This window comes from Rana temporaria, chromosome 8, assembly GCF_905171775.1.
Source record: "Rana temporaria chromosome 8, aRanTem1.1, whole genome shotgun sequence".
Lineage (NCBI taxonomy): Eukaryota > Metazoa > Chordata > Amphibia > Anura > Ranidae > Rana > Rana temporaria.
In genome coordinates, this window is record NC_053496.1 from 14,452,398 (window position 1) to 14,468,939 (window position 16,542).

The 16,542-nt window shown below is 42.1% G+C and overlaps 1 protein-coding gene across 1 annotated transcript in view; it reads right to left on the reverse strand.

Moving 5' to 3' along the window:
* Window positions 1-3,202: 3,202 nt before the first annotated feature.
* The window catches only part of LOC120946692 (C-type lectin domain family 2 member F-like), a 35,003-nt gene continuing 21,663 nt past the window's right edge, over window positions 3,203-16,542 (reverse strand). The window contains exons 6-8 of the mRNA XM_040361320.1: window positions 11,243-11,433; window positions 8,247-8,356; window positions 3,203-3,494 (exon numbers count right to left, since the gene is read on the reverse strand). Coding sequence (XP_040217254.1) covers window positions 3,368-3,494; window positions 8,247-8,356; window positions 11,243-11,433 — 428 coding nt within the window. The 3' untranslated portion in view covers window positions 3,203-3,367. The remainder of the gene's footprint in view (window positions 3,495-8,246; window positions 8,357-11,242; window positions 11,434-16,542) is intronic.

Consider the following 16,542-nt stretch of genomic DNA (forward strand, 5'->3'; position numbering starts at 1 on the left):
ATATTTACGCCTAAAAAAATCTATTTTTTTTAATTCTTACATATTCTAATATTCAAATTTTTTTAATTTTCGAATTTTTGTATTTATACATTTTCGAATTTTTTAATTTTCGAATTTTTTAATTTTCGAATTTCCGAATTTTTTAATTTTTCAAATTTTCGAATTTTTTAATTTTCGAATTTTAGATTTTCGAATTTTTAGATTTTCGATTTTTTAAATTATAATTTTTTTTAATTCGGAATTTTTTAATTTTCGAATTTTTAATTTCCAAATTTTTTAATTTCCAAATTTTTTAATTTCCAAATTTTTTAATTTTCCAAATTTTCCTATTTCCGAATTTCGTTTTTTTTTTATTTTTAAATTTCCTAATATTAAATTTTTTTAAATCTTCTAATTTATTAATTTTTAAATTTTTGATTTTTTTTTAATTTTTAAATTTTCGAATTTTAGATTTTCGAATTTTTAGATTTTCGATTTTTTAAATTTTTTTAATTCGGAATTTCGAAAATTAGAAAATTCGGAATTTTCAGAATTATTTCATTATTTCAGAATTTCGGATTTTTGGAAATTTGGATTTTCGAAATTCAGAATTTCCGAAATTCGGAATTTCAGAAATTCCGAAAATCGGAGTTTAAGAAATTCCTAAATTCGGAGTTTAAGAAATTCCTAAATTCGGAGTTTACGAAATTCCCAAATTCGGAATTTACGAAAATTTTCGAGATTCCGATTTTTCAATTTTCAACAAAAACAAAACAAAAACAAACAAACCAAAACCAAAAACAGAGAAAAAAATATATATATATATATAAAAAAAAATATTCCTCTATTCCGCCTCCGCCAGTGCACAGCCATATTCTCTAGAGCAGACATACGCTGACCATGTTGACCATTTTTTATTAAACTTCTCTTCTCTGCCTTGAATAGTAGCACTACCTCTTTCCATAGTATATATTTCAGCTATTTTTTTAAGCCACTGATTCCCGCTTCCAGAGAGCTGATACACATGACTTGGCTGCATTCAGAAGGTGAACAGTCATCAAATTACTATATTTACGCCTAGAAAGCTCTGAAAGATGGAGCAAGAATCTGGCTGGTTCAGAACACAGGTCCTGACCTGTCTTATCATATCTTGGACCTTGGCCCAGAATGCCTGCAGTTTTTGACACAACCAAAAAATATGGAGCATATTGCCCTCTGCCACACCACAACGCCAGCACATATTCGTCCTTTCCGGATACATTTTATGCAACAATGATGGGACTCTATACCAACGTGTGAGAATTTTATAACACAGCTCTTGGTACTTAGTAGCCGTTGAGGAGTGATGAGTAAAGTGTAAAATATATCTCCGCTGCTCTTCAGACAATGTAATGTTTAAATCTTTCCCATTTCTGAAGGAATCCCAGGGCATAACCCTCTGACGATTGTACTAACAGTTTATACATCTCAGGCCCCGTACACACGACCGAGTTTCTCAGCAGAATTCAGCAAGAAACTCGATGGGAGCCGTATTCTGACGAGAAAAACGGCCGTGTGTACACTTTTCACCAAGGAAACCGACGAGGATCTTGTCGGGCCAAATAGAGAACATGTTCTCTATTTCCTCGTTGGTCAATGGGAAATTTTGTCTCGCCGAGATCCTCGACGGCTTCACAAGAAACTCGACGAGCAAAACGATGTGTTTTGTCCGTCGAGTTTCTCGGACGTGTGTACAAGGCCTCAGATGTGCTGAGGGAGCATTTACCAAGCATATATTTTCCACGGGCGTATTCGTACGATCTCACTACTTACGAAAAAGGGAACTGAGAAAGTGAGTAAGTTGCTGAATCCGCCATGGATCCAGTGGTGGATTAAACATCAATTGTATTTCTGCCCTAGTCCTCAGCCTATATTCTTCAAGATAATCACCTAGACGAAATTTACCCTGTCTCACTGTTTGTCTGAAACGGCTATCTGTGTATCCAGGGGGAAATGCTGGGTTTCCCAACATTTTAAAATTTGAATTTTCAAATTTTTCAAATTTTCTAATTTTTAATTTTTTTTGATTCGAAAATAAAAAAAAATGAAAATTCGAAAATTTAATTTAATTTTTCGAATTTTCGATTTTTTTTTAATTTTCAAATTTTTTAATTTTCGAATTTCCATTTTTTTTTATTTCAGATTTGGGATTTTAGTTTTTAGTCTTTTGCAATTGTTTTAAATTTAGTCGACTAAGGGCTAGATTCACGTAGCCCTGCGTAATTTAGTGCGGGCGTAACGTATCTCCGATATGTTACGCCGCCATAAATTAGGGAGCAAGTTCCGTATTCATAAAGAACTTGCGCCCTAAGTTACGGCGGCGTAACGTATGTGGGCCGGCGTAAGCCCGCCTAATTCAAATGTGGATGATGTGGGCGTGTTTTATCTAAATTAATGATGACCCCGCGTATTTTAAGTTTTTTACGAACGGCGCATGCGCAGTTCCTGAAAGAATCCCAGTGCGCATGCTCGAAATTCCGCTGCAAATCGTCATTGCTTTCGACGTGAACGTAAATTACGTCCAGCCCTATTCGCGAACGACTTACGCAAACGACGTAAAAAATTCAAAATTCAACGTGGGAACGACGTCCATACTTAACATTGCGTACGCCGAACCTTACGCCGAAAAAGCCTAACGTAAACGACGTAACAAAATAGCGCCGGGCATACGTACGTTTGTGAATCGGCGTATCTAGGTCATTTGTATATTCTACGCTGAAAACGACGGAAGAGCCACCTAGCGGCCAGCGTAAATATGCACCCTAAGATACGACGGTGTAAGAGACTTACGCCAGTCGGATCATAGGCTAATGTCGGCGTATCTTGCTTTCTGAATACAGAAAGAAGCTACGCCGGCGCAGCTTTGAATTTATGCGGCGTATCTATAGAATCTAGCCCTAAATCTCCAGGTTATTTTAGTCCACTAAAACAAATTTTAGTCATCTAAAATATAATGAGTGTAGTTAAATTGTAATGCATTATTTAAACATTTCTCTAAAATTTCCAAACTCATTATATAGTGCTGGAGTGTGTACTTATGTGGCGTACACACGATCGGATATTCCGACAACAAAACGGTGGATTTTTTTCCGACGGAATGTTGGATCAAACTTGTCTTGCATACACACGGTCACAGAAAAATGAAGTTCAATAGCCAGTGTGGCTCTTCTGCTTGATTCTGAGCATGCATGGAATTTTGTGCATCAGAATTGTGTACACACACTCGAAATTTCCGACAATACGTTTTGTTGTCAGAAACATTGAGAACCAGGTCTCAAATGTTTGTTGTTTTAGTTTTAGTCTTGTGAAATTTGCTGACAAAATTAACATTGGTTCAAAGGTACGCAAATCATTCCAGCTTCTTGTAACAAATCCACTTGTATAGTTCTTCTCCACTTCCACTTTTAACATCGTCATGATTCAGGAAGACATGCTCTGAATGACCACTGGATATCTTCAATCTTGTAATGTTAAAGCTGAAAAAAAAACATATTAGGTAATAATGTTCTGTTGTTTTAAAAATGAAATACATGATAGATCTCTATTTAAAAGGAATGCAAAGTGACTTTACATTTTTCTCCCTGTGTTCACTAAAGGACAGCATAGAAGTTCATTCTTTAACACGTGGATATAGTCCATACTTCAAGGAAGTTCAGCTGTCCAGGGTGTTGGATCAGACCATGGCCACCTACACTGGCCATAGAGATTACAAGAAACCCCTACCTTTTTAACTCTAATTCACCATCTGACTATGCAGGTTCAGTTAAAGGTGCATGCATCTAAGGGGGAGCTGTTTGACTATTCTTTCTCTAGACATAAAGAAGCCATTGGCAGCCTTATTGGGGGGGCTTTCAGTCTAGATCCACATGTATATTTTTCAGAAGGATCCAGACTGAGCCACGATCTATGTCAGTTGATGATCATATGTTTACATTCGCCTACATCCATTTGCATTCAGGTCTGTTTTTTTAAAAGGCGCAGCCAATGTCATCCAATTACATCTGTTCTGTTTAGGTCTGTTTTTTGGCAAGACACATTTTTTGTTACCTCTGATTGGATCGTGTGTACGAGGCTTAAAGCGGACTTCCGCCAAAAAAATAAAAGCCAGCAGCTACAAATACTACAGTTGCTGACTTGTAATATATGGACACTTACCTGTCCTGGGCGCCCGCAATGTCGGCACCCAAAGCCAAAACAGTTCCTCGGCTCTCAGGTGCTGCTGCCGCAATCTTCTGTAAGGGAATGTCATGCTGTGCGATCCAACTGGTCCCTGTCTTCTGGGACCTGTGTGTCTCCCAGAAGACAGTGAGGGGGGGGGGGCAGAGAAGGCGCCGGACGTAGCTTAGGTCACCGCGGCGACCTATGCCCGGGAGTGGGAGCAAATACCTGGATTACACAGGTATCTGCCCCCCCCCCCCCCTGAAAGGTGCCGAATGTGACACCGGGGGGGGGGATTCTGAAAAGCGGAAGTTCAATTTTTGGGTGGAACTATGCTTTAAGAGTCTGCATAAAATCCAAAACAGCTATATTTTATTCGATATAAAATGAGGCTCATCAGACACTCAGCATTTCACACACGACATAATTCACATGACCGCTGTATGTACATTAAATCCGTAAACTCAGAAAGCCACAGGGATCTCACAACTATACTTGGCCACTAGTCTGACATCACTTCTGCTAAGTCACTTCCTTGGCCAGATTCAGATACAATTACGTTGCTCCCCCACGGCGTAACGTATCTGATTTACGTTACACCGCCGCAGGTTTACAGCAAAAGTGCCTGATTCACAAAGCTCTTACCTGTAAACTTGCGGCGGTGTAACGTAAATCCACTCGGCGCAAGCCCGCCTAATTCAAATGGGGCGGGCACCATTTAAATTAGGCGCGTTCCCGCGCCGAATGTTCTGCGCATGCTCCGTGTTAAAATTTCCCGACGTGCTTTGCGCGAAATTACGGCACCACAACGTTTTTTTTTTAACTGCGACGTGCGTTACGACGTTTAGTATTCCCGGACGTCTTACGCAAAAACAAAAAAAATTGAAATTCGACGCGGGAACGACAGCCATACTTTAACATGGCTGTTCTAAAGATAAGCCATGTTAAAGCAGGTGTAACTTTGCGACGGGAAAAACGGACTAGCGACGACGTACGAGATTGCGACGAACGCGCGGATCTTCGTGGATCGCCGTAACTAGTCATTTGCATATTCTACGCCGACCGCAATGGAATCGCCACCTAGCGGCCGGTCTAGAGTGGCATCCTAAGATCCGACGGTGTAAGTCAATTACACCTGTCGGATCTAAGGGCTATCTATGCGTAACTGATTCTATGAATCAGCCGCATAGTTAGGATGGGCGGATCACAGAGATACGACGGCGTATCAGGAGACACGCCGTCGTATCTCTTCTGTGAATCTGGCCCCCTGTTTACACCCATCCACATACCGACATGTTTCCTCTTTACCGACTTCTTCCTGTTTATGCCCATCCACATCCTGGCATGTTTCTTGTGATCTTGGAAGAAGTTGGTAAAAACAAAACATGGTGGGATGTGGATCAGCAGAAACAGGAAGTGACATAGCAAAAGTGATGTGAGTCTAGTGGCCACATATGGTGGTGAGATCCCAGCAGCTTTCTGAGTTTACTGCTTCGATGTAAATACAGTGGTCATATGAATTATGTCATGCTGAGTTTCAAGAATTTGTGTGATGAGCCTCATTTTATATGAAATAAAATACAGTAGGTTTGGATTCTATTACAATATTGGAAAAGTTTTCTTTCTTACATATCATGAACCTATTGTTACAATGAAAGTCCTGAAGGACGGGGATCTGTTATGGATAGGCAAAACTAGACTGGATGCATTTCTAAAACACTTTGTCTACCTGAAAAATGAGAGGCAATGGGGTCTGGTGAGTTACACTGGATTGGAGTGATTGGTGGTAGGCACTGAAGGCACCATTAGTGGTAGATGTTTAAAGTGGAAAGAAGATACAAAAGTGAACTGTGTTTATAAAATGACTTCAAGGTTCACTTTGAGCATAGTGAACTTTATTGTATATATATATATATATATATTTTAAAAAATTTTCCCCTTTATTTGTTTAGATGTTTTTCATGGCACAACTAGTGATTTGAGCACTATATTGTTTGATTAATTTATGATATTTGTTTAAAGAGGGGTTCAAGTAGCAGCAGTGATTTTATTTATTTTTTGAGAATTTTTACATGTAGCGCCCTGCTCCCAATGACTGGGCGCTATGTTGAATTTAGTGTGTGTCTGAGCTGATAGTATGGCTCAGACTTTAATGATTTATACTAAATCAGCCTCTCTTCTGGCTGCCCGATAGGAATTTCCCACGGTTGCCTGTAGGTGGCGATACCACCACAGGCCAATGTTGGAACACGGGCAGGCTATAGTGTACTGAGTATCTTTCCTCGGGAACAGCCCAGTGAGAGTAGTGTCCCCGCTGGGCATGCCGGGAAGGGATACTTAAGGGGCAGACACCAATTTTTGGGGTCCTTCGCCTCGTGGCCCTCCTGGCACGAGGTATGTGTAGTGTGATTTTTAGTCTCGGGACCACGTTGGCCCGAGGCTGCATCTCTACCAAGTAGGTCAGTTATGCTGACTGGGGCCTACGATTCAAAAGGGATCCCAAGCTGCCCATCTAAGCAGAGGAAGTTACTTAATTAAGGAAACCAGGGGAGGACCTGCCCTGGAGGAGACCAAGCGGGAGGCTTATGTCTCGGGATAGGCCTGGTGACCTTATTAAGGAGGGATCTACAACTCAAATTACCCTACAGTTTTGCCGGGTCGGCATACAAGCTCTTTAACTGTATGGCTGGAAGTTCGGGTGTCAAATCCTGTGGCAGAGGATTCCGGACTGTTCACATTTGCTCTCAATCAGTCTGTGGCAGAAACTGTTACTGAATTGGTTTGTGCATCATCCCGGCTGCTAGGCCAGGTGAGAGGGGTCTATCCGGGTGAGCAATACCCACTCGGGAGGGAGTGATGAATGACTTTTGGAACTTAAAAGTTTTCCCCAGTGATCTGTACTGTGCAACTGACCCTTCCCCCTTCATCAAAATAAAACAGCTAAAGGTTTTACATCTTGTGTGGACATTGGAATTCTTTACAGACTTTTCTTCCCCGGCCTAGACAATAAGTATTGAGGTAACGTGCAAGGTCCAAATCTAAACCAGCAGCTCCTTCGGGGGTAGTGCTACATACATTTTATTCTACAGATACAGTATAGATAGAAAATTTTACATGGCTGGGTCCCTAATTGACAACTTCCCTCTGTGAAGACTCAAACGTTGGTTGCTAGGAATAGATGCTGCCAGCACACCAAGTAAAAACATATTTCACCAGCATACCATCTAAACATTTATTTATTTTTATGCACTTTATGTAGATAGGTAGAGTTTTTTAAATCTTTATCTTAGTTAAGCGCTGCACACATTGGTTTATTAAAGCGGAGGTTCACCGGTAAAATCCTGTTTTTACCCTTAGTCTGATGCTCATTTAGTCTAGGGGAATCGGCTAGTTGTTTTAAAATCCGAGCAGTACTTACCGTTGTAGAGGGCGATCTTCTCCGCCACTTCCGGGTATGGGTCTTCGGGACTGGGCGTTCCTTCTTGATTGACAGTCTTCCGACAGGCTTCCGACGGTCGCATCCATCGCGTCACGGTTTTCCGAAAGTAGCCGAACGTCGGTGCGCAGGCGCAGTATAGAGCCGCACCGACGTTCGGCTTCTTTCGGCTACTCGTGACGCGATGGATGCGACCGTCGGAAGCCTTTCGGAAGACTGTCAATCAAGAAGGAACGCCCACTCCCGAAGACCCATACCCGGAAGTGGCGGAGAAGATCGCCCTCTACAACGGTAAGTACAGCTCGGATTTTAAAACAACTAGCCGATTCCCGTAGACTAAATGAGCATCAGACTAAGGGTAAAAGAGTAAAAAACAGCATTTATCGGTGAACTCCCGCTTTAACTCATTAAAAGAAGATCAATCCACAGTCATCTAAATAAAACTTTTATAGAGCCTAATGGGGCAATATAGGTTATGTACTAGAGACCAGGCAATAGTTTGCTGCAAGGTCATAACTAATGCATTAAAATCTTTCTAAAAGAGTTTCCAGGAAAATAAGGGGTTTCTGAAACAAAAATGTTCACCCAAATTTGATCTGTGAACCAGCATTTACACTTTTAAAACTAAACTTACAATGTTTCTGAGTACAGTGTTTTATTGGTCCAGACCCAGCCTGAGTTATCTTGTGTCCTGCTCAGTCCAATCCAATAATTGTCATTACATCTGTGGTGATTTATTACACTCTAGAAGACAGAAAAAGGCATTGTTAAAAATAAATATGTATATCTGCTTAGAAGTTACTTTCACAAAATCAATTCATAGTAAGACTACACACAGTTGAGACTATCTGCAAAATTTTCATTCAGCTCTAGGTTGCATATAAAAACAAAGCCTGATGCATAGACCTCAACTGCCTACATTCATACATACATACAATTGATCTTTGTGGAATGAGTCGGTAATGACTTACTACTGGCTCTTGTGCTCACTCCTGTAAAGCACTGGTTCTCAACCCTGTCCTCAAGTACACCCAACAGGCCATGTTTTGGAAATTTCTCTTAAGCCTCGTACACACGACGGGTTTACCCAGCAGGAAAACTGCCAGGAGAGCATTTGGCCGCGAATCCCGTCCGTGTGTATGCTCCCTAGCAGTTTTCCCGACAGGAAAGCTGCCTGGGAAAAATAAAGAACCTGCTATCTATTTTCCCGTCGGGATTCCCGGAAGAGTGTCTCCTGTCGAGAAAACCAGTCGTCTGTATGCTTACCTGTCCGAGGTAAACCCACACATGCTCGATAAGACTTGATGCATACAAGGTTAGTGTGGGGTGTAGCAAGATGGCATCGAATGTGACGAGTGCCGGCTCGTCGTAGTTGCTGACGTCACCGCGTTCTTGCCATTCAAAAGAACGAAGGTTCTTTTGAGTGGCTGTTTGTATGCACGGCTTTGCAGGGCAATCTTGCCAGGAATCACGTCAGGAAAACCAACGTTTTATTCCTGACAAGATTCCCAGCCGTGTGTACAGGGCTTAAGATAAAATAGCTGTCCAAAATATCAAACCATTGACACTGATTTAAAGCACAGGTGCAAGATAAAGGAAAACCTGCAAACATGGCCTGTTGGGGACGGGGTTGAGAAGCACTGCTGTAAAAAGGTATGGAGGCTTAATTTCCTTTAAAAAAATAAAGTATAGTGGCATAGTGATAATTCAGTAACCTGTCTTATAGTATTTACCAGGGTTGCTAAATGGATATCAACAGAGAAGCACAAAACCAATATAAAAACATTTTCAGCCTCCTCTGGAATTGTACAAAGCTGGATCTGCAGAAACTCCTCAATTCGTTCATAATAATTTAAATTACAAAATGCTTTCTCACCGCTTAACTTTTATATATATATATAAAAATATTTGTTATCTTCAAATCATTATAAAAAGGCAACACTGGTAAACAGCAAAACTTCACACAAAGTAGACGTCTGTCATCTGTACCAAGTAAATATAATAGAATTGTATTATGATCATGTCCAGTGGTGGGTCATATTGGGGGGTGTAGTGTTCTATGTATAGAGTGTAGGGATGAGCCGAACACCACCCCGTTCGGTTCGCACCAGAACCTTCGAACGGACCGAACAAAAAAGTGCTCATTTTAAAGCCCAATATGCAAGTTATTGTTGTAAAACGTCTTTGAGAACCCGGGTCTTGCCCCAGGGAACATGTATCAATGGAAAAAAAGTTTTAAAAACTGTCGTTTTTTTCAGGACTCCTGAAAAAAATACAGTTTTTAAAACTTTTTTTCCATTGATACATGTTCTCTCGGGCAAGACCCGGGTTCTCAAAGACGTTTTCACAGGCATACTATAGACACCCAGTAGGTACAATATTTAAAGGAATTTTTCATTTTTTTTGTTTTTTATTTAAGCTTTATTAAAGTGGAGGTTCACCCGAAAAGTTAATTTTTAACATTAGATCGATGCTCATTTTGTCAAGGGGAATCGGGTAGTTTTTTTTAAAATCGAAGCCGTACTTACCGTTTTAGAGATGCATCTTCTCCGCCGCTTCCGGGTATGGGCTGCGGGACTGGGCGTTCCTACTTGATTGACAGGCTTCCGACGGTCGCATCTATCGTGTCACGATTTTCTGAAAGTAGCCGAACGCCAGTGCGCAGGCGCCATATAGAGCCGCACCGACGTTCGGCTTCTTTCGGCTACTCGTGACACGATAGATGCGACCGTCGGAAGCCTGTCAATCAAGTAGGAACGCCCAGTCCCGAAGACCATACCCAGAAGCGGCGGAGAAGATCGCTCTCTAAAATGGTAAGTACGGCTTCGATTTTAAAGAAACTACCCGATTTCCCTAGACAAAATGAGCATCAATCTAAGGTTAAAAAATTTTTTCGGGTGAACTCCCGCTTTAAAATCACTGCTCCTGAATCTTTAGGTGGAAACTACACAGCACACGGCCAGTACACACCAAGTAGCTTTAGGGGCAAACTACAGAGGACACAGGCAATAAACCACGTAAGAATACTGCAGCTAGCACAATCACCTGCCTGCCAGTAAATTAGGAAGAACTGATCTAGCTAAACTATACAGTGTATAAATATATGTACAACACCTGGGATGTATATATATCCTCTACACACAGGAACATTAAATGACTAGCCTGCCTGCTCTATCTACCTGAAAAAAATGACTCTCTCTGTCTCTCTCTGTCCTCTCTTAACCACCGCAACACACTACACAAGGCCGACCTGCAGGCGGCCTTTTATAGTGTGGGGCGTGTACTAAACCCCCTGAGCCATAATTGGCCAAAGCCACCCTGGCCTTGGCCAATTATGGCTCTCCATTTTTTGCAAGCTGTGATTGGCCAAGCATGCGGGTCATAGTGCATGCTTGGCCAATCATCAGCCAGCGATGCTGCAGTGAATTATGGTCTGTTAAACGCAACTCAAATTTGGCGCGAATTATCCTTTTTTGTTCGTATTTCGACGAACGATCGAACATACGATGTTCGAGTCAAACATGAGTTCGACTCGAATATGAAGCTCATCCCTAATAGAGTGTAATATAATTGTATTTTGATCATGTTGAGTATAAAGTAATTACTGGAGTTGTATAAATTATAACTCACCAGTTCCTTTTCACTATCAATAATGACCAGTGATGAATTTCGTACTTGGCAGAAGTTCTGGCTGTTATCCCACGTATTATCGTCTTTTGAGAAAAAGTAACATTTGTCCTTATAATGGGTCCAGTTAGCCATGCATTCAGCATATCTATCTTTAAATATAGGCTTCTCTTTTCCTGTTGTAGCTGTCTCTCCTAGAAACAGATCAAATTGTTTGTTTTGGTACATTTTCAAATTGTTAACAGTTATTAACCCCTTAAGGACCGCCTCACGCCGATTTACGTTGGCAGAATGGCACGGCTGGGCACAATCACTTACAGGCACGTTGCCCTTTAAGAGCCCAGCCGTGGGTTGCGCCGGCGCCGCTGGCAGCGTGATCGTGACCCCGGTCCTGATCTCCGTGACCGTGCCCGTGGGACCCACTGACCCGATCACTGCTGGTGTCCCGCAAACTGGTCACAGAGCTGAAGAACGGGGAGTGGTAAATGTAAAAAAAAAACTTTCCCCGTTCTTCTTAGTGACACTGTCAGTGATCGTCTGTTCGCTGTCATAGGAAACGACGATCAGTGACATCACACGGCAAGCCACACCCCCACACAGTAGTAATCACTCCCTAGGAAACACTTAACCCCTTCAGCACCCACTACAGGTTAACTCCTTCACTGCCAGTGTAATTTTCACAGTAATCAGTGCATTTTTATAGCACTGATCGCTGTAAAAATGACAATGGTCCCAAAATAGTGTCAAATGTGTCCGTCATAATGTCGCAGTCACGATAAAAATCGCTGATCGCCACCATTACTAGTAAAAAAAAAAATATTAATAAAAATGACACAAAACTATCCCCTATTTTGTAGACGCTATAAATTTTGCGCTTATTGCGATTTTTTTTTACCAAAAATATGTAGAAGAATACGTATCGGCCTAAACGGAGGAAATTTTTTTTTATATATCTTTGGGGGATATTTATTATAGCAAAAAGTAAAATATATTTTTAATTTTTTTCAAAATTGTCGCTTTATTTTTGTTTATAGCGCAAAAAATAAAAACCGCAGAGGTGATCAAATACCACAAAAATAAAGCTCTATTTGTGGGAAAAAAGGACGCAAATTTTGTTTGGGAGCCACGTCGCACGACCGCGCAATTGTCAGTTAAAGCGACGCAGTGCCGAATCGCAAAAAGTGGCCTGGTCCTTTAGCAACAAAATGGTCTGGGGCTTAAGTGGTTAAACGTTAGACAAAATGTATAAAATTACAAAAAGTCATTACAATAAAAGAATAAAGTGCAAATATAAAATAAGAGTTGAAACACTAATGGAACAGAAAAATTGTCGGAGTGAGATGGTAAAGAGGAGTACTGTATGTGATTGGGTAACTGTATGTGGGTTACAAAAATAATGTAAACTTTTGCAGTGGAACTGGCTATATATATATATATATATATATATATATATATATATATATATATATATATATATACACACACACACACACACACACACACAATGCCTTGAAAAAGTATTCATACCCCTTGACATTTTCAAAATGTGCTCTCCACAAATCTGCCCTTTATGAAAGAGTGACAAGAATAAAGATATTGGTGGAAGAAAGCCATAAGAAGTACATTTTCAAGTTCGAAAGAAGCCATGTGGGGGACACAGCAAACATGTGGAAGAAGGTGCTCTGGTCAGATGAGACCACAATTTTAATTTTTGGCCTAAAAGCAAAACACTTTGGGCCAGATTCAGATACAAGATACGACGGCGTATCTCTGAGTTCGGTCGGTCGTATCTATGCACCTGATTCAGAGAATCAGTTACGCATAGATATCCCTAGGATCCAACTGGTGTAAGTGTCTTACACCGTTGTATCTTAGGCTGCATAATCACGCTGGCCGCTAGGTGGCGCTTCCGTATAGTTACGCGAGGAATATGCTAAATATGTATTTACGCTGATTCAGAAACGTACATCCCGCCGGCGCATTTTTTTATGTCGTTTACGTTAGGCTTTTTTCGGCGTATAGTTACCCCTGCTATATGAGGCATAGCTAATGTTAAGTATGGCCGTCGTTCGAGTTTTAAAATTTTACGTCGTTTGCGTAAGTCGTTCGCGAATAGGGCTGTACGTCATTTACGTACACGTCGTGTGTAGGCCTCGTACACACGACCGAACATGTTTGCTGAAACTGGTCCGCGGACCAGTTTCCGCGGACATGTTCGGTCGTCTGTACGGCCGACCGGACTGGATTCCCGGCCGAGCGGACAGGTTTCCAGCGGACGAATGTTTCTTAGCATGCTAAGAAACATGTCCACTGGAAGCCTGTCCGTCGGACATGTTCGGTCGTCTGTACGACTTACCGGACATGTCCGCTCGGCCGGAAGCCCTCGCATACGTTGAAGTGATTCGACGCATGCGTGGAAGCATTGACCTTCCAGGGTCGCGCACGTCACCGCGTCATCGGCGCGGCGACGGCGCGGCCACGTCACCGCGTATCCTGTCCGCGGGGATTTTGGTTTGATGGTGTGTACAACCATCAGACCGAGATCTCAGAGCGGACATGTCTGATGGAAACGGTGTCCCTCTCTAGATGTGCAAAGCTGGTAGAGACATCCCCAAAAAGACTTGCAGCTGTACTTCTACAAAGTATTGACTCAGCGGCTTAATACAAATGCACGCCACACTTTTCACATATTTGTAAAAGAATTTGAAAACCATTTTAGTTTACTATGCTTCAGTTTGTGAATGAACAGGAAACCTCTCAGCACAGAGCACTGTCCAGTCGCTGTCCAGTGCAACTGAGGTTGCAGAGAAAGACATGTGTGTTTGAGCTTTGGGGTGCACACCCTTATGCAATAGGCTGTGCACACTTCAACCAGTGTATGGCCAGCTTTATTGCTACACTCCTGCTAGTACAATGAATTACAAGAGCCCAATATTAAGACAGATAAAAGGTGCTTCTGCTAGTTCTATGCAAAAATGCATCTCATGTTTTATTTTTTAATAGGCTCTTGAAGCACTGACACCAGCTGTAGTACACTCCTTGTGAGTCTCCCCCATATTCTTGAATGGCCTTTGCTTCAAGGCTGCGGTTATACCTGTTGCTTGTGTACCTTTTTCTACCACACTTTTTCCTTCCACTCAACTTCCCATTTATATTCTTGGATACAGCACTCTGTGAACAGCCAGCTTATTTAGCAATGACCGTTTGTGACTTACCCTCCTTGTGGAGTGTGTCAATGCCTGTTGACAGGTGTTTTGCATTAATTAGCTGATTAGAGTGTAACACCATGGGCCAGATTCACAGAAGAGATACGACGGCGTATCTCCTGATACGCCGTCGTATCTCTGTGATCCGCCCGTCCTAACTATGCGGCTGATTCATAGAATCAGTTACGCATAGATAGCCATAAGATCCGACAGGTGTAATTGACTTACACCGTCGGATCTTAGGATGCAATTCTAGGCCGGCCGCTAGGTGGTGATTCCATTGCGGTTGGTGTAGAATATGCAAATGACTAGTTACGGCGATCCACAAAGATCCGCGCGTTCGTCGCAATCTCGTACGTCGTCACTAGTCGGTTTTTCCCGTCGTAAAGTTACACCTGCTTTAACATGGCTTATCTTTAGAACAGCCATGTTAAAGTATGGCCGTCGTTCCCGCGTCGAATTTCAATTTTTAATTTTTTTTGCGTAAGACGTCCGGGAATACGAAACACCGTAACGCACGTCGCAGTTCAAAAAAAACGTCGGGGCGCCGTAATTTTGCGCAAAGCACGTCGGGAAATTTTAACACGGAGCATGCGCAGAACGTTCGGCGTGGGAACGCGCCTAATTTAAATGGTGCCCGCCCCATTTGAATTAGGCAGGCTTGTGCCGAGCGGATTTACGTTACACCGCCGCAAGTTTACAGGTAAGAGCTTTGTGAATCAGGCGCTTACGCTGTAAACCTGCGGCGGTGTAACGTAAGTCAGATACGTTACGCCGCGGGGGAGCAACGTAAATGTACCTGAATATGGCCCACTGTTTATACAGTCTCGTAGAAGTGGTAATTAATCATGAACAACATGGGGGGTGGGGTGGGAGCTCTGCGCCCCCCACCCCAAAGCACTTTGCCCCATGTTGATGGGAACAATGGCCTCTTCCCAACAACCCTGGCCGGGTGTTGTCGGGGTCTGTGGGTGGGGGGCTTTATCAAGGGGACCCCCAGATCCTGCATCCCCCCTATGTGAATGGGTTTGATAAGTTCTTTATTAAAAAATAGCTCCGAGCTGTCCTCTCTTGGAGTAGTCTTCTTCCTCGCTACCAGTTACTCGCTAAAAACTAAAAAGGCCGCTCTTGTCCTGGGGCTGTCTTCTTGCGTTGTGTTTTCCCTTGCTGTCCGACATCTCTTATATAGCCATGGGGTGTGGCCATCTGATGAAGTCACCCAGAGAACCCGTCGCCCCTTGTGATGTTGTCAGGTGCTTTGGTGTGGGGGGCCAAGAGCCCCCCCCTTCCCTAAATCACCCACCCCCCCATGTTGATGGCTGCGCCATTTTTTTTTTTATTTGGTGTGGGGCGTGTCCCCTCCAAATCCATGCCAGACTGAAGGGGTATAGTCTTTGTGGGGGGCACTCCACGCCGTTTTTTTTTTTTTACATTGAGCTGTCAACTGAGAAGCCCACTGACAGCTGATGACTCATTGGTTGTTAAGGAAGCAGCGCCGGCTTCCCAGCCCACTCCTTAGCAAACAGCTATATACTGTAGAAAAAAAAACACAAATCGCAAAACACAAATCGCAAAACACAAATCGCGTCAAAAATTGCTGTAAAAATGCAGTACTTGAGTGTTGGATGTGTGTCCATTGAAGTCTATTACATGCAAAATGCTGCATTTTGTGGTAAAAAGTCCCCCGGCTCTTTCTAAAAATGCAGAGGCACAAAAATGCATTGATGTGTTGTTAAAAAAAAAAAAACTGCATTTCTGCAAAATGCATCAAAAAACGCATTAGTGTGAAACGAGACTAATTCTGGAATAAGAAAAACGTTGACATTCACCAACAATGCTTTATGAAAACAAGTGTCTCATTCTCTGTTACAATAACATTGGCAGCACAGCTATAAGCAGCTGAATAGTAACTATAGACAAAATAAAAAATGATGTATAAGATACGTCTGTCAGTAGCATTTTTTTCTTAACCACCCTGTACCAAATTTTTACAAAATGTTGCTCCTGCCAGTAGATCCACTATTTTTCCACTTCCTCTGAGAGGCAAAGCTGCCCAGCAAAAGTAGTACTTATATTTTCAAAAAGTCTCAGTCTCAG